This window comes from Eretmochelys imbricata, chromosome 5, assembly GCF_965152235.1.
Source record: "Eretmochelys imbricata isolate rEreImb1 chromosome 5, rEreImb1.hap1, whole genome shotgun sequence".
NCBI lineage: Eukaryota > Metazoa > Chordata > Testudines > Cheloniidae > Eretmochelys > Eretmochelys imbricata.
Genome location: NC_135576.1, coordinates 81,818,821 through 81,838,352, shown reverse-complemented (window position 1 = coordinate 81,838,352; position 19,532 = coordinate 81,818,821). Strand labels below are relative to the sequence as shown.

At 38.8% G+C, this 19,532-nt stretch overlaps 1 protein-coding gene across 1 annotated transcript in view; it reads right to left on the bottom strand.

The window, feature by feature from the left end:
- Positions 1–2,408: 2,408 nt before the first annotated feature.
- Positions 2,409–19,532, bottom strand: part of SLC27A6 (solute carrier family 27 member 6) — a 51,385-nt gene continuing 34,261 nt past the window's right edge. The window contains exons 6-10 of the mRNA XM_077816365.1: positions 10,717–10,807; positions 7,458–7,656; positions 6,555–6,652; positions 4,512–4,642; positions 2,409–2,585 (exon numbers count right to left, since the gene is read on the bottom strand). Coding sequence (XP_077672491.1) covers positions 2,409–2,585; positions 4,512–4,642; positions 6,555–6,652; positions 7,458–7,656; positions 10,717–10,807 — 696 coding nt within the window. The remainder of the gene's footprint in view (positions 2,586–4,511; positions 4,643–6,554; positions 6,653–7,457; positions 7,657–10,716; positions 10,808–19,532) is intronic.

Genomic DNA, 19,532 nt, shown 5'->3' with positions numbered 1-19,532 from the left:
GGAGAAACTCAGGGTGGTTTTGCATCTCAGAGAGGCCTCTTGCTGTAGGGTAGGGTCAGGAGTACTTTGCTATAGCCCTCCTTTCTTGTACCCAGCCAGCTCCACCATGGCTGTGCCCAATCCCTGCTCATTTGTTTGTTGGGGGCAAAGGGTAATATAGCGCTCCCAGAACATGCCCTACCACTTCTGCCTGGAGTCACTCTCTGGGCACATTTAATTCAGCCACTCCTCTGCCTGGCTGAGTAGCCAGAACCACAATCTAGGCTTTTGTTGAGCCAATAAGATCTTCTACATGGCAAATTGGTTCATGTAATGGCATGACTTTTGCTGGAATTCTGTTGTTCTCTAGTGATCCCAGCTAACAGATAGCCCCTGGAAGGCTGTTGCTAGCCAGCCTAAGTTAAAGCAGCCTTCTTTATGTCAAGCATAAATTAGCCCTGAGAGTTGTTGGAGCATGCAAGGTAGTGTACATTCAAATAGCGCAATGGTAGGACCTTTTATTTTTTTAAGGTCCAAATCAAATTTGTAATCTGAAAAAGGACTGCAGAAAGGCAAAGATTAGACCAATATTTAGTTAAAGGCCAATAGCAGTGAACATTCTGATCTCAAACAGTATTTGTACTGTACATTCTAGTATAAACATTAATAACACGACTTCAACAGACTTCTAAAGTTAAAAATAAAAGTAGAAGATGTAAATTGTAAGCAATCCATTTTAGACTACGACTTTCAGGTGGTCTTTGTGCTGCAATCATACCGGATAAAGAGATGTTGTGTCCAATGCTGAATAGCAGCAGCAGCATCACTATATTTTGAACAATGAGGAGTAGAAGACTCAATTTTTGTAAAAGTCTGTAAATATCACATCTGATTGACAGACTAATTGGAGAAATTGGGCATAACAGGAAGGTTCAGGAGAGGAGACGATCTAACCTAATATATTTTTTAAATCCGCCATCTGTCCTCTGTGAGGCGCATAATGTAACCAATCCCAAAACAAAACTTTGTCATTAATCCTAAATCAGACTGACACAAATACAGTTTATTTTAACTTTTACACTTTATTTTAAAACTCTTAAGAACAGTGTTTTAGCATGTATGTCTAGAATTTTAAAATACCTTCAAATAATAATCTGAATCAGTCATTAAGAAAACAAGGCACCCACTGGTTAATTAAGATGAATCTTTTAAAGAACTAATATTCTTGTTTTATACATTTTTTTTTAATGTTCTAAGAACAATTTTTGCCCTCAGCTGGCAATGACTTCCAATCCATTTGTCCTAACTACATCTGAGTGACACTACCCAACAGACCAGGACTATGCACATCAATGCATGGATATTTTTATCCAGTGCCAAAAATGTGCTAGTTGCTTTACCAGACAGTATACCCTGCCCTCAGAAGTTTACAGTCTAAAGAGACAAGGTACAAATGAAGGAAGGGAATAGATGGCAACAAAAAGGCATGCTGCTGAGCAGTGAAGCTAGCACACCTTTCGTTAGTTCCATGTTTTGTTAAGAGGATTTTTTGATGTCCAACTCTCTTCTTATTTATCTTGTTGATGTTGCTTTGAGGGAGCATTATGATCTGTAGGTCTTAGGCATGTGTGCGTTTAAGATTGGATTATGGAAAACAAGGTCAGGAAGAGGGATGGTTCCCCCATGTATGGAAGTGAATGGAAAAAGCCAGAGAGATCACCATTGCCTTCAACGGCTTTGGACTGGGCCCTTAGAGCAGTAAACTTGCATCTTGCATGTGGACAAGGAATTTAAATATGCTGCAGAAGGTAAGTGGATTAGGAATCAGATGAGGACAGAACCAAGATCCAGATGCCACGTGGGAAGGAGATAACAATGTATGCTGTATGCCTTCCATGTATTGAAACTAAGCAGCTTAAGTCAATGTTTTCATAGAGCAGGAAAATTATAGTTTGTGGTTTTTTCCCTACCTTTCTTCAGTTCCTTTTTAATTTTAACATTTTATAAATAATCATTTGGCTTTATGAAATTTAAAGGAAAACTATTAAGTACAGTAAAATAGATGTTAGTCTCAAGCAACAATACTAACAGTAGTATATTTTTCCAATATAATTTATTTCTGTGTATATTATTATTTTTCTGTAACTATCACTCATTCATGTCTGATATAGAAAATAGGTTCAAGACGTTCATACCCCAAATCACAAAGAAGATACATTTTAAACATGTTTCATAAGTATATTTGGTGTTTCAGGAGGTAGAAAATTATTAGTGTTCAGTGACGATCAAAACTGAAAGGTGTAGTGAAACTTCTGAATCCAAAAAGATATGGCTGCAAAATATCAAGAATACAAACTACATCGAAATATTACTTAGTGCCTTTGTTGCTTCTTACAAAGTAGTTATCAAATCTGTTAATTTAACACTAATTAAAGTTTCAGTTGCCCAGATAAGATCTTGTCATGAAGTTCTTTGGTTAATGGAACATAAGATTTTTTAGAACTGTATAAAAAATAAAGTGGATCAGTGATTGCAGATGGATTAAACCCTTCCCTCACCAACCGAAATTTTTGTTGTTTGAAAGTTCCTGTCATTTCCATTGTTTCCTAGGGGAGAAAGAAAATTATTTAAGGTTAAGTGGAAATATTTAATGCTTTTTCTCTTGTCTGCATGGACACCTACCTTCTTGACTTAAGTGTAAGGTTGGTTTACCCAGTGATGACAAATTTGCAGTCCATCCCTTAAGTAACTGAGGCCCAATCAAGACTAGCGTGAAATTTCCTGCTTATGTTCCAAAACCACAAGGAGCAGAGCAAAATCGTTTCTTGCTGACTGACAGCTCCATGGTGACAACAGTTAACCTTCCCTCCTATTCAATCTGGGTCTTAGCCCTTTTATTGTTGCCTAGGCTGGGCCACATTTCGCGTTTCCTTGTCCCTCTATTAAATATTCTTCTACACACAAACATATATGTCTCTCTAATTTATTCTCTTACTCTCCCTCTTCAGGGACTGAGCCACAGAACCCGCATGCTGGCATGGGGCAAGAGTTTGAAACAAGAGGGAAGAATGTTGCAAACTATATTTTGGATCTTGCAACTGTAGTATCAAATCAAAGGCTTTATAAGAGAGCCCACATTTGACTGAAATAGCCCAGCTTCTTAACTACTCTGCATTTGTGAACATTTATAAAGACAAAATTTAGGAAGATGTTCACAAAGTACAGACTGTCACAATCAAGAGCCTCTATTTATAATGTAAATGAGCGTCTCTGAATTCCCCCAATAAGTTCCCTTACTAATATCCAGAAACGGAAGATGGAAGAGCCATATTGGATCATCCAGTCCAGTGGTTCTCAAACTTTTGTACTCGTGACCCCTTTCACATAGCAAGCCTCTGTGTGCGACCCCCCCTTATAAATTAAAAACACTTTTTTACATATTTAACACGATTATAAATGCTGGAGGCAAAGCGGGGTTTGGGGTAGAGGCTGACAGCTCGCGACCCCCCCATGTAATAACCTCATGACCCCCTGAGGGGTCCCAACCCCCAGTTTGAGAAACCCTGATCAAGTCCATCCACTTGCTATGCAGGATTGCTCTCTACTAAATACTTTGTAATGTTCTGCCTAGTCTAATTTTTAAAATCACTCCTTCCTGGCGGGGGAAGGGGGGGATGAAAGGGGGATGGTAGGTTAGTCAGAACCTCATATCTGTCTGTCAGGAAATTTTTTCCTCCCTATTTAGCCCGGTTTGCTTTTCTAGTTTCATCCAGCTACTCCCATTTATAACAATACATCATTCCTCTCTCCCCTTGCTATTAACACCCTTCAGAAATTTGTAGCATTACCTCTTGCACCTTTACTGTTGCTTACACAAACAATACACAGTTTGCTCTTAACCTTTCCTCCAGCCTCCTGATAATATTATGCTCCTTTCAACTCCCTTCAATTTGTCAAAATCTCTCTGGTAATATGTGCTCAGAATTAAATATACTATTCCAGGTGCAGGAGCATCAGAGCCATATAGAGAAGGTTTGTTAACTCTGCTCCAATACAGGATACCTTGGCATTTTTGTGGCTATGTCACACTGCAAATGCACGTCTAGTTCGCTGTCTACTATCACCCCTTCTCTTTCAGCATTACTTCTTCCCAGCTCTCTCCCTTCCATTAACTATATAGATTTCAGGTTATTTTCCCAGATGCATTAGGTACCATTTATTAATCTGAATATAATTTGTTATTCCCTGTCCATGTTTCTAATCTCTGTAAACCTCTTTGTATTATCTCCGTCCTCACAGCTGTACATGACTCCTCCCAGTTTAGCATAATGTGCAAATTCCATTACTATGCTGTATAATTTCCCCTTTTAGATCATAAATGAAGATGGTAAATAGGACTGGTCATACGGTCAATCTGTGCAATACACCATCAGATACCTTCCCTTCAACCCACCATATTGCCTTTTATGATCTTTGTCAGTGTTCTGTTCACATATGATATTTGTGTGTCCTGCACAATAAATGTAAATTACCTGGAGTCTTAAAAATAGTGGGCAAGCATAGCCTGGTAGATATGTCACAACTTGTTCATACATTTGTTCTAAATCTAATGACTTATTGGGCTTCAAAGTAACAGAGACCATTCCCACTTTTCCTTCATGATCTGTGAAAAAAAGTTTAAAATTAGTTATATGCTACATAATCTGGAAATTTTCAATCTTAGTGTAACCTGACTTTAAAAACCATATATTAATATACTGAAAATTTGTCTGATTAAGAATGTATGTAGTATTTATGTTTCAATCAAACGATAAAATATACACGTGAACACACAAAATGACAAAAGTTTTACTGGAATAAATGTGGAATGACTACATTACTCTTATGTACCAGAACCATAAGTGAGTTATGTAGGCAGTCTCAAATGAATTCCTTATACTTCATCACCATATCGTATATTTTGTCACAAATTTTATAGGGGAAATTATTATAGGAATGTCTGAGAATAACTTAAGTACTGGCAGAAAAGAAAAGTTATAACTAGATAGCTTAGGTTTCTAGAACTTTCTGTAATATTTTTTCTGTTTAGGATGACTGCATTACTTATTAGCAAGGCTACAATTTAGTCATGGAGGTCATGGAATCCATGACTTCCAGTGACCTCTGTGACTTCAGTCCGCCGCCTGTGGGGGGCAGGGAGCTGCAGGGTACCCCTGCTGCCTGCTGCCTCTAATGGCAGCAGGGGTACCCACAGCTCCCTGCTCCCATGGGAGGCAGGTGCACCCCACAGCTCCTGGCCACCACGGGCAATGGGGGGACCCCCCAGAGCTGCAGGCAGCAGGAGTACCCTACGCCCCCCACCTGCTGCAAGCTGCTCTTACCCCCTGCACAGCTGCCCCACTTCAAGCAGTGCTGGGACCCGCAGCTCCCCATTTTGTCCCAGATATTTTTAGTAAAAGTCAGGGATAGGTCAAGGCTTCCTTGAATTTTTCTTTTGGCCATGACCTGTCCGTAACTTACTAAAAATATCTGTGATAAAATCTTAGCCTTATTATCCACTCACAGGTTATGCAAGCTATTCCAGATGAGTGATCTGCCACTCTGGAGTAAAGCAGCCACCCTAAACTCATAACAATAAACCTTTTTATATCACCTTGCAATTATGTGGTCTCTTACTTTTAATACACAGAGGGCGGCTGCCATTAAAAATTCAGTATTTGCCAAAAGTTGTCCCACAGTGGCATGTGAGATATTGTAATTATTCCTTTTTTTAAAATTTAGGTAAAAATTATACTATTTGTTGGCCAGTGTTGAACATACAATGGAGACCACTGTAGACAGAGTAGTCCTGATTCTCAGTTACAGTAAGGCTCCTTTACATTGCTCTTTCAGAGTAAAGGGGCTTTAAAGTGTGAGTAAATTAAACTTGCACCTACTTTCAAACCTCTTTAACCTCCCAGTGGGGTGTAAAGAGGCTGTAGCATGAATGGAAATCAGGCCCAGACCATTTTCGGCAAACTTTTTTTTTTGTTTATTATCATCATACTGTTTTACATATTTCATTCATTTCTTTTTAGGTTCCCAGGGAAATTCTCCCTCAGCACTAGTTTACTGGACTGCGTTAAAAGATGAAAGCAAACTAGCTCAAAATGCTTAGTTTAATGTGACTTTTTTTTTAATTTAAGTGGTTAAAAGTTCTTTGCTTCCTCACTCTGTTGAAATGTTTCTATTTTTCCATACAAATGTTTGGGTTTCCCAGATGCCATATTAATGATGCTCAGAGGATTAATTCAAGTTATGCAGTAGTCTCAAATTCATGGCAAAATAACCTTTATAACAACAATACAACATCAAGTTGTCTCTCTTATATTCCACACAAATCAAAGTACAGGGTTAAATGGCTGATCCACAATCTTTTGTTATCTGAGCTATTCTTAAGAGCTTTTTAGAGAGCTGAATATTAAATAGCCAAGTTAATTAAAAGTGATTGTATAACTTTGTAAAGCAAAAATAAAAGTTATGAGGAATAGAAGCATGAATTTAATGAAAAACCTCTAGAAATAAAAGGTTCTTACCTGGCACAGGAACACCATATACATTGGCTTCCTGTATGAAGTCCAACATACCAATGACATCAGAAACTTCAGTAGTTGCAACATTCTCTCCTTTCCATCTAAATGAAGGTGGGAGTGGAGAACAAAACACTGTACCCTCATGAAAACATATGGGCATATTGTACTCCTGATGGATGGTATGAGCTCTTTGGGGGAAGGTAACATTAATATTATTATTATTAATAAAATAATAATAATAATAATTTATCTTATTATTGTGCCTAGTAGCCACAGTCATGGGCCTTGACTCCATTGTGTTTGTACAGGACCTAGCACAGTGGGGTCATGATCCAAGATTGGGGCTCCTAGGCACTATAATAATACAAATTAATAATAGTAATATTACCTTTTATAGGAATTATGAGTACATTGGACTAAATATACCCTACATTTGTTCTAGCATGTCCAGTTAATGTGATGCTCTGATCACCATAAGAGTAAGCTTTGCTAAAACAGCTGCATTTAAAAATAAATAAATAAATAATGAAAACAAGTAAATCCTATACTAATCTGAAATAAATTATTTTCAACATTTATATCCAGCTAAATCTACCAAATGTAGACATCTATTTTGTTTGATACATTTCCCCACTTCTCTACTTCAGTGTGCCAAGTCTCCTTGCTCACCATTTGCTAGAATGCTCATGAGAAGGATCATGAGGGACGATGAATGAAAACCTGCCACAAAATGAAGTTAGGTATGGTTGCATGCTGCTCACAAAATTAAACACTAGCACTGTTATATACTTCAAGAATGGATATGAACCAGAGACACTTGGGAGCGAGGAGAGGAGCAAAACAGGTCAAGCAATATTATCCTATCCCATGCACTAATGCTTTTTAATAAGGACATAGTGATTGTACCTGTAGGTATCCCCGATCCTATCCAAAAAGTAAAGAAAATTCTCTTGGTCTTGAACCATCAGATCCCCTGTATTGAAATAAATGTCTCCCTTCTTAAACACCTCGCAGAGTAATTTCTTTTCTGTATGTTTCTTACTCCCAGCATAACCAAAGAAGGGATTCTTTGCATTCACTTTGGAAATGAGAAGACCAGCCTCACCTACAGAGAAAAGTTAAGGTGAATAGTGATGTAAGATATCACAGGATAGTTCATGTTAATGTTTACATTAATGTTAATTGACTACATATCCTACATATACAATATTAAGATACTAGACACCCAACTCGACATGGTGGAATTAGCCTATGAGACCAACAAACAATAGTGTGTCTTCTGCTCTACTGCCTTGCACCTTCTGTAGTCCTTTGCAGTTGTCCAAGGTGCGTATAAACTGCTGCCAAATAGGAAAGATAGTGTTTTACATTACATAAGATCATAAGAATGGCCATACTGGATCAGAACAATGGTCATCTAGCCCAGTATCCTGTCTTCCGACAGTGACCAATGCCAGGTGCTTCAGAGGGAATGAACAGAACAGTTAATCAGGTGATCTGTCCCCTGTTGCCCATTCCCAGCTTCTGGCAAACAGAGGCTAGGGACACTTCCGAGCATGATTTTGCACCCCTGTCCATCCTGGCTAATAGCCTTTGATAGACTTATTCTCCATGGACTTATCAAGTTCTTTTTTGAGCTCTGTTATAGTCTTGGCTTTCACAACATCCTCTGGCGAAGAGTTCACACAATGCACAGTCAACCTGGGGAAGAAATACTTCCTTTTGTTCGTTTTAAACCTCCTGCCTGTTAATTTAATTTGGTGGCCCCCTAGTTCTTGTGTTATGAGGAAGAGTAAATAACACTTTCTTATTTACTTTCGCCACACCAGTCATGATTTTAGAGACCACTATCATATTTCCCCCCCCCCTTAGTCATCTCTTTTCCAAGCTGAAAAGTCCCAGTCTGCTTAATCTCTCCTCATATGGAAGCTTTTCCACACCCCTAATCATTTTTGTTTACCTTTTCCAATTCCAATATATCTTTTTTGAGATGGGGCAACCAGATCTGCACGCAGAATTCAAGATGTGGGCATACCATAGATTTATATAGAGACAATATGGTATTTTCTGTGTTATCATCAACCCCTTTCCTAATGATTCCCAACATTCTGTTTGCTTTTTTGACTGCTGCTGGACATTGAATGGATGTTTTCAGAGAATTATGCACAATGACTCCAAGATCTCTTTCTTGAGTGGTAGCAGTTAATTTAGACCCCATCATTTTATATCTATAGTTGGGATTATGTTTTCCAGTGTGCATTACTTTGCATTTATCAACACTGAATTTAATCTGCCATTTTGTTGCCCAGTCACCCAGTTTGTGTGAGATCCGTTTGAAACTCTTCGCAGTCTGCTTGGGACTTAACTATCTTGAGTAGTTTTCTATCATCTGCAAGTTTTGCCACCTCACTGTTTGCCCCCTTTTCCAGGTCATTTATGAATATGGTGAACAGCACTGGCACCAGCCAGACCCCTGGTGGACACCACTATTTACCTCTGTCCATTCTGAAAACTGACCATTTATTCCTACCCTTTGTTTTGTATATTTTAACCAGTTACTGATCCAGGAGAGGACCTTCCCTCTTATCCCCATTAACTGTTTACAGGATAAATACCACTACACAAGATGCAAGGCAGTGGAGGATCAGACTCTGCTCTGTTTTAGAGATATCACTTACTAAAGTGCACCTGCCAAGAAAGATTAGATCTCACATTTCTTAGTGAATTATAATTGTCAGCATTAGTTTCCTTTTAATACTCAAAATAAAGTACCCAAGATTTGCAAAAAATGTATGTCTAAAGCTAGGTATTAAATCCATATTTAAATAGCCTGATTTTCAAGAGTACTGAGCTCCGCAGCAGTTTCCATTGAAGCCAGAAAAGTGGATTATATTTATACAGAATCAGTTTTCTTTCTTTGCCAATTAACTTATAAAAGTTAACCAAATCTATTTTCAGAAAATAACAGACAAGTTAGGAGAGGAGGAAATAAGTCTGCTTGTTGCACATAGAATGCATGAGTGAATACTTCTATGGACTACTAGTTCGAAACACAAAGTATACAGCGCGTTCCTGGAATGGTTGGTTGTGTCCCTGAGCATTCTAGGGTTACCCATACACACAAGTTTTAATTGTAGGGTCTCACATTTATTAAAGCATTTTCTGAACAGTAAAACCAGAGGGTTACATTGTTCTAGCAGAGAAAAGTACTCCAATAAAAAATATACCCAAAAGGGATAGAAAACATTACAAGGAGTTTAGGACCAAATCCTGGAGAAACCATAAAAAGACTACATAACAGAGTTTTGCCTTGCTTTTCTTAGATTCATAAAGTTTAAGGACAGAAGGTACTACTAGAGCATCTACTCTAACCTCTTTTATATCATAGACCATTAATTTTACCCAATTACCCCTGTATTGAGTCCTATAACTTTTGTTTGGTTAACACATAACTTCCAGAAAGGTACTCTCCTTATACATGTATCAGGTAGTCTCTCAATCTTTCTGATAAGCTAAACAGAATGAGAGCTCTTTTAGTCTTTCACAGTAAGGCATTTTTCCCAGCCCTCTAATTATTTTTTGTATCTTCTCCAATTTTACAATATGCTTTTTAAAATATGGAAATCTGAACTGTATACAGTATCTGTCTCATCAATCACTTATACAGAGGTAAAAATCTTCTCCCTAAACCTACTCACTGCTCCCTTACTTATATAGCCAAGGATTGCATTAGCCGTTTTTGCCACAGCATCGCACTGAGAGCTCACATGGAGTTGCTTGTCCACTGTGAATCCTAATATCTTTTCAGAACCACTGTTTTCCCAGATACAGTTAGAACTTGTCAAAACTCAGAATTTCATTGTCTGGAAAATTCTGACACTTAAAAAGGTTTTCATTCTGATAAATTTTGAAATTTCAAGCAGCTATTCGTGCTTTTGTCCTTAGGCAGTCTACCATTAAATAGATTGTGCTTCTAAAGCCTCACATGTTTAAAAATGTACCACTTCAGGTCATTAAACCTACTGATTCTGTAGGCAGATTGTTATAGGTTATTATTAGCTGATGTTGGTGCTCACTTGTAACACAACAATACAGTTCATTTAAAAAAAAAAACACCTGCAAGTTATTTATAGGGTGGACATATCCTGTTATAATGAATGCTTACCTTTCTTAACCTTCTCACACCAACCATGCCTATTTCTAATCGGTTCATCTTTTTTAAAATCATACTTGATTAAGTCAAAGGGGAAAAAAAGCTGAAAAGAGAAGAGAACAGATGAACCATCACTTATTTATAAACACAGCGACATCTGGTGGCAGCAGAAGTAAGCAATGAAACAATTTTATGTATAGCATTCAAATCTTTTTTACCTAAATGTAGAATCCAGTTTTATGTAAATACAAAGTGCACAAGATAAACTTATACTATTCACTGAAGAAAAGCAACATCTGATTTTAATAACTCTGTAACATTAAAAATATCTCTAGAACACATATGTAATCTCACTTATTTCCATACAGCATCCTGTGGTACAACTGTGGCCCCCGTATACCATTGGAGCAGTGTACCAGAATCAGCACCAGGATATCATAATAATAGAATCAGATCTGCAACTTTAGCTATAGTATTTGATAGTGGTGCCTGCTACAAAAACTACTCCCGGAACCAGCTCCTTAGCTGGTGTAAATGACTGTAGCTCCATTTATTTCACTGGAGTTATGCCAATTTATTCCAGATGAGGCTCTGGCCCACAGTTTTTAGCATTGCTTGCTCGTGAGAATGCTTGAAGTTGTAGACTGTGGAAGTATTGTCAAGAGCAGATTAAAATGTCAGAAAAGGATTGTAGATGAACCAAAAGCAGTACTCCTTAGGACCTTAAAAACTTTCACGCTCACTCAGCACTACAGTATGGCTCTTAGGAAAAGCCTCATTTTGGTAAAGCTGCACTACCTGAACAAGAAGACTGGGAGCATTCTACTTCCCTAAACGTCAACAGGGAGGGGAGCGTTTCCACTACTATACTTCTTTATGGACTGCAGCCTTCTCCCTGCTGGGCACCAGTCCTGTTCAGTGGGCCTCACATCCTCCTTTTGGGTACTGTCCACTCCTGAGAGCATAGGGACAGAAGTTTCTATACTCCCCCGATCACAGACATTGCTATTCTGATTGACCCCCTACATAGGCTGCACACCAGAGTTGAAGCTGGGGTGAAAGGTTCTTGGGACCTCTTGCATAAGACTAGACAGAATCTGGCCATGGCTGCAGGACTGGGCCCCATATTCTTCCCAACATTAAAAACCCAGGTACGCTGTTTTCCACTAAATACTCAGGACCTGATTCTCATTTACACTAAGGGCTTGTTTTCACATATTGTGCTAGAGCTGCACTAGTGCAACTGCACCACTGTAGCACTTTAGTAAAGATGCTCCTTTGTCAACGATTAATCCACCTCCCCAAAGGCTGTAGCTATGTCAGCAGGAGAAGCTCTCTCATCAATACAGCACTGTCTACACGGGGAGTTAGCTTGGTATAGCTATGTCGCTCAAGGGTGCGGATTTTTCACACCCCCTGGACAACAGATATACCGATATAGATTTGTTGTGTAGACCTGGCTTAAGGGCCCTTTGCAAGTAGTGTAAAGTGGTTTTCATGTAAATGATAACTTGACCCAGAGTCTTTGTCATCATATGGACAGGGTGCATTTCTTATCAGATATTCACTTATCTTTCTGTGCATTCAATTAGCCTGCCTCCTTACTCTCCTCATCTTCTTTCTCCTAAAGAAGTGCATCAGTAGTTCTTGTAAAAGTAGGACTAACAAAGGATTTCTGGAAATCTTTGCAGAAGAAGTACTGACAGGACCAGTGTGGGAGAAACTAATTGCAAATATATATTTTAAAATCACACAGCACTTTTTTTCACCAGCAAGAAATACAATGTAATTAGGGAAATGGGATTAGGAAGATGTCTCATGTAACGGATAAGATGCTAAAACATAAAATGCTCATTTGACTTCAGTTAATTTGACTGAATAGTATATGATTTTATCATCCCTTAACCTGATCAGACCACTATTCATTTTGTTGTCACTGATGCCTGATTTTTTATAGCAACCACTAATTAGCACAGGGGACAATTTAGAAAGAATCAAGTCTGTGGTGGTTGGATGCTGGATTAGTGAATGCAGCTACACATTGTGCACACCTTTTGTAATATGAAATTGAATGAGACTGGGACTTAGTTATAAACTTTACTTTTTGAATTAGACATATTGAAAATGCTTTATAATGTAAAGGGATGGATTTTGGTAGCAAAGCAACTGACTGCATATGAGAATTCAACTGTCATCAGGCACTCAAGTACAACCTTGTTTGAGCAAATCTGTTTCACTGACAGAGGAAATGTTGAGATTACCTGATTTCCCTGACCAAAGATGCATCTTTGCATCCAAAATGCATCTTTGGATCTCACGACGACCCAGAGCAAAAGAACCTTTGTTTAAACACCTGGTCTAAAGAAGAGTACCTCTAACAGTGCGCTACTGTATCAGCCCAAGGATCTAAAGACTGGACACATGAACTGAGATTTACTGAACCTACTCATCAGCATCTGTAACACTGTAAACCTGTCTACGTGCAAGCTGCTTTCCTTCTGCACTAAAGTTTGTGAATTGGAGTCACCTTGGCAAAGCAGGTGCACTGCATCATACTGCTGTGGGTACAGACCTAAATTTGTTTCATCTTGGCTATTTCAAATTATGGGGAAAGAAGGGCTGTAGACAAACATTACTGTATTATTCTACACAGTGTAATGCAGTGGATCATTCATCTAATTTAACTGTTTTACTGGATAAATAAATATTATACAACACATGAACCTTTCAACCAGATAAATTGCAATCTGACCATACTCTGTATCACCACTGCCCTGTGATTATGTTGCTCTGATATTATTTAGCTATTTAAAGTACTTACCTCACAATCTTTAATGCATTTATCTTACCTCACAATCTTTAATGCATTTATCTTCACAATACCCCTGTGAAGTAGGGAAGTGCTATTATCCCCATCTATAAAACGGGTGATCTGAGGCACAGAGAGGCCAAGTAACTTGCCCACAGTCACACAGAAAGCATGGGGCAAAGCAAGATATTGAACCTGGGTCTTCTAGGTGCTAAGCTAATACCCTAACTACAGGACCATCTTTTTTTCTAGCTAACAGTATCATCATAATGTCACACCATTGCTTTTTCAAATACAATATTTCAATTCAAATACGTTTTTAAAATTGTTTAAAAATTATTATATTTTAAACTCACAGTGGACCAGTAAAAATATGTATCAGCTTTTGCCTTTGGTTTGGTTTGTCAGCTGGAAATTTTACAGGAAATCTACTGCTGAATACCCTGGTAGATGTTTATAAAACAAACTGCTACATTTGTACACTTGTCTGCACAGGGAAATAGCCCAGAATAGCTATTCCACATGAGTTCCCAATGTGAATGCTTGTTCCTTACTAAGGCTGCCTCTCCACTATGAGCTAGGGGTGTGATTCCCAGCTCACTTACACATCCTCGTGCGAGGTCGAAGAGAGTTAGTGCGAGTATAAATAGTACTAAAGCAGTAGCCATGATAGCACAGGGAGCATCAGCAGAGACACAACCTAGCCATGCCAAGTACAAGCCCACCTGAAACGGGTAGCTAAGCTGTGCCACCGCTGCCTGTGCTACCAGGGCTACAGCATTATTTATATTCATGCTAGCTTGATGAGCGTGTGTACCTGGGCTGAGAATCACACTTCTGTCTCCCTCAGGGTAGACACAGCCTAAACTGTGCTTTCATTTGTTTTAGGTTAATCCACTTTGTGTGGAGTAAGTGTGTCCACATGGGGATCTAGTGCAGAATAGCTATTGTATTTTTAGTTCACACCCTAATTTTATTAGTCTCTAAGGTGTCACAAGTCCTCCTTTTCTTTATACATTAACTATGTTTCATAACGACAAGGCCTTATCTATGATGAACTCTGAACCATGTATGAAAACAGAGTTTGAACACTATTTAACCCTGTTTGGGCTAAATTGTTTCTCTTCGTGATTTGGCTAGCCAGTGACAGGACCAACTATTTAAAAAAAAAAAAAAGCCTTGCAAAGAACATATTTGGTGCTAACCCAGAAAATACTGGTACAGTAAGATATTTTGGAATATAGGGGCAGTATTAGACCATGCTTGTCAAAAGCTATGTGAATAACCTCACTGTTAAAAGAGCAGCAGTGGTACTAATCTTCAGACATGTTTTAACCTTTGCTGAACAGGCAAAGATCATAGAAGCTTGTAGTAACACTGTTGATAAACGCATTAAGCATTTGTGCTGTTAATATTGATTTCCAGAGGCTTATAAATATCTGCTTCAGCTAAAACTTGACATGAAGTTTTCTTGTCATGTTAAAAAGTACCTGTTCTGTTGTTTTAAATTTTAAGATTACAAACAAAAAACAAACTCCACTAGAATTGGGTCAGTTCTGAAATAGTTTGTTCTGTGAAAGAAAGGCAATAAGCCTCAACAAAATGCTACAATGTTTTTTGATTGATTGCCACAGTCAAGCTTTCCATCAGAATAAAAGGTTAAATTATTAATTTAGCACCTGATTCTGTCATCCATTCTCATGTAGAGTAGTGCCTTATCATGCAAGCAGTCCTACTGATTTCTAGGAGAACAACAAAACAAGGTATTACACAGAATGAGTCCTGGAGAAAGATTCAGGCCTTTACAATTTTTTTTTTAAACTAAAACACTGGCAAAAAAAATGTTACATGCAAAGTTCTGAATACAAATTTTTAGAAGCTGATTTTTAGGTAGATAGTATTTGTACTCCCTGTTACCACTTTTTATGACGTATGAGTTCTCTTTCCCCTCACTCCTGTTGCATTTTCTCTCTTGAAGCCTGGGGTACATTTTAAGGGTAATGTGGAGTGTCTTTTCCATGCATCTTTGATCAATATTAATGGGAGTCTCATGCCTAACTCCTTATGCATCACACAAATCATATATGCATAAAAGGTCTGAAGCTGCTGTGTGCATTCCTGTTCAGAGGCTTCTGCAAATTTTGTTTCCTTAGCAGATATAGGCTCCCATTTTCTACTGCATTAATTCTATTCACATGAGACATATAGACATCCTTGTTTTTGAAAAATCTGTTTATACAGATGGACTGAGTAACTGTGCCTTCAAACACATCAACCGGACCCACTGTACCTAGAGATTACACAGTACAAATAAACTAAATTATTCCTAGACAAGAACACCACTTTCCAGTTAGCATCTCACATCCAGTGGCTCTTTGGATACATGACACACTACTACAGCATTCACCCTTTTCTTCACACAACTGAAAATATAATAAAATATGATTTGGCTGACAGAAGATCATCACTATCAATATTAATTCATTTACTTCTGTCTTCTCACTAGCTTTTCTGGTTGCTAGCATTGTATCTTTTGCATCACCTATAATTTGGCAAGTGGAACATCAATCACACATTAGTCTTTGCCTCCTTGCTTTAGGAGAAGGCAGTTAGTGACAGAAAATTCGCTTTCATTATCTTGGGAGCCTATACCAGTCTTGCCAGCTTTAGCATCTGCTGTCTCATCTGTCTGTATTTAATCTTTAGATACTGTTCCACACTCATCACTTCAACATACAAATATAGGAACTGCCATACTGAATCAGACTGGTGAACCATATAGTTCTGTGTACTGCCTGATAATGGCCAGTACCAGCTGCATCAGAAGAAGATGCAGGGAAACCTACTGTGGATAGCTATGAGATAAAGTGTCCATAGGGGATATGTTTTCCTATTTCTCCCTCTATCCCCACAAAGTGGCCGGTTTATGCTTGCAACCATGAGGTTTTATATCCTATTGTGATGGGGTGTGCAAACCCCACACAAGGCAAGAAGGGGTTAAAAAGCTGCTTTGAGCTCAGGCAGTCTTACCCCACCACACCTGTAAGGCATACCAATCTGGGAGGAAGAGCCTTAAAAGGGAAAAGCCTTGAATACTGAGGGGTTTCCTAAAAAATCTCTACCTATTCTCTATTAATATTGTTTTGCACCGGATTCAGTGTGAATGGAAAGGCAATGAAGTGAGAAAAGACACTAGAGCCTCCAACAGGTAGAAGTCAGAAAGAGAAATTCCTGGGTGTGGTGGGGGTAAGACAGAAGGCCCATTGCAAACGTGCTCATACGTGATTTTCTTTTCCCATCCTCAACTTCTCTCTCCTTGTCCTAATTCCAATTTAGGGAATGAGATCTCAGAGAGTATCTGAGAAGCTCTCTTCTTCCCATTCATGGGAGAGAGAAGTAGCATGTGTGTATTCAGTTACCCTACTTGGATTTTATGTATCACTTAAAGTTATGTCTGTCTGCTCCCACCAGCACAACCGTATTAGCAGAAAGGTGTGTAATAACCATTAGGACTCAATGAGGCCTCTTGTATACACCACAAACATGTTTTTCCTCAAATGATTTTCAGCTAGCTTCCAATCTGTCACATCTGACACACTTTTCAAAGTCATAGCCGCTCTCCTTGTCACGCTTTGAGATGTCCAACCAGTGACACTCAAAGTGGAATAAAACCATGGCATCATCTACGCTTCTGAAATATAGTGTTTGCCAGTCAGTGATTTGTAAGGGTTTTGTTTGTTTGTTTGTTTTTAGGAAACCCCTCGGTATACAAGGAAACTGGCCCAGGGTATTATGATTCAGAAACTATTTGTATCAATCAGTATTCAACTGCAGTGCAATCAGAAACACCAAAACAAAGGAGCAGTGTGAATGTTCATTCCCCTGCAGTTCAGACACTGCCCCCATACTTTTTTTTAAATCCAGAGGAAAGAGTGTAAAGTAACAAAAACCACATCTAGTGACCTTTTACTTTTGTAACATTCATTCCTTCTTGCCCTCTCCTACCTTTTGCTTTTTTTTCATCCATTGCTGAGAGAAGTCTAACCAAAGACTCTTACTCAGGTGAATAGTACCAGTGCCATAACAGAGTGGGGAGCTATCCGCTGTTATGAACAGGAATGTGGCAGAAAGAGAAGTGAGGGAATGACCATTTTAAGATGACTTCAGTAGGCCTGCTTATATGGGTAAGGGATGTAGGGTCAGGCCCTTAGTTTGTAGATTCTTGCTTTGTCTTAGTATTTTATACATCACAGGGAAAAATCAAACATGCAATGTGGCTCCACAAGAAATATTCCCTTCAAAGAGAAAGGGAGCATCATTTTGGAGAGGCTTGGGAGGTGAGGGGGTGGAGACAAGTGTACATATTTTGGACTGGATCGTCCCACTGTAGAAAAATCCAGGGGACAGGGTTCTGGAAGAGGAAGCATGTGCAAGAATATCCCTTCAGAATTCCTCCCCAGTCATTCTCTTGAGGTGTCAAATAGGTTTGTCTTCCATATGAGACCCAACAAAACACCTGGAAAATACTGAAGTATTCAAGTGCAGCCAGTGTAGTTAAATCAAAGATCCTGTGCCTCTGCACTAGTGACTAGATTCACAAAAGGACTTAGGCGCCTGCCACTGCAGGAACCTAAATCCCAGAATCAGGTCCCACAGGTATTCACAAAACCCTGCTCAGCTGCCCCTGAACCCTGTAGGCCTGAACCTAAAAATCGCTCAGCACCTAAATTTTTGCAGTAAAGTTTCCTGGGCACTGACATTTCTACCTCTGAGCATAAGCACTGCAACTGCACGGCAGGCATCCAAATGCCTAAGTCCTCATAAATTCACAAACCAGGAGTAGGTAGATAGGTGTTCCTCCACCTAATTCACCTGCGGGGCCTGATCTAGAAAGCAAGCTCCGACCTCAGCTACTGGATCAGGCCCCTAATAGGCAATCTCATACAAAATAAGGGAGATGGGGGAGAGAAAGTCCCTCACAACTTTTAGCCCAGTGGTTAGGGTAGTCATCTGGGATATCTCCAGTTAAGTCTCCCCTCCATCTGAGGCTGAAAAAGGGTTGAACAGGGATCTGCCACCTTTCAGGTGAATGCCCTCGTCTAGGATATTCTGATGTGGGGCTCCCTCAGTTTCTCCTGTTGAAGCTGTTGTACTCTGAATTTTTTAATTATTTATCCATCAACATTCAGTATCATGATACCTAATTTTCTTTGTGAATCTAGCCCTTAATGCAGGTTTATTTTCTGGAGAAGAAAGAGTTTGAGCAGTATTTTAAAAAGACAATATAAACTAATTTTGAAGGCAGAATAATTGCAGAGCGGCCATTTCCTGTTCATAAGAGGTCTTGCATTCTTTACATTTTCATTTTTGAGAAAGGGTGAGGGAAGATGATTTCACAGTTATATTATCAAATTAGATAGATACTTTGATAGGGCACAGTAATGCCAACCGGTTAGAATTTACAGCAGAAATGTCTGTAGACATTCACTATCCAGTTGCAAAAATAAATAAATAAAATTAACAGAATTTTTAAAATGTGGATTGCAGCAGTATCCTTATTTCTAGTGTATAGTGGCTAATTCAAGTCATATGACTAAACCACAGAGGAGAACAAATAGCACCTTTACTTTATATTCAAGAAAAAGTATCAATCTTCCTTTCTGGGTATATAAAAAGTACCATTTTATTAATGTATGAAACAAATATAAAACAACATTCCACACCTTACATGGTTTAAATACTTGGGGGGTTGGGGGATGGAAGGGCACAGAGGGAAATATAACAACTCTGGGCCTGATCCTGAACCAACCAAAGATTACAGATGGAATTTTCAAATGCGCCAAAGTGACTTAGGAACACAAGTCTTATTCTAAATCAATGGGATTTATGCTGCTAAATATTTAGTTGCTTTTTAAAATTCCATACTATGGGTGTGCTGCTCTCGATTTCAAGAAGAGAAGGACTGGGCCTCAATAATAGTATAAGGTTAAATTGGCTGTCTAGTGAGTAGAAATTCTGA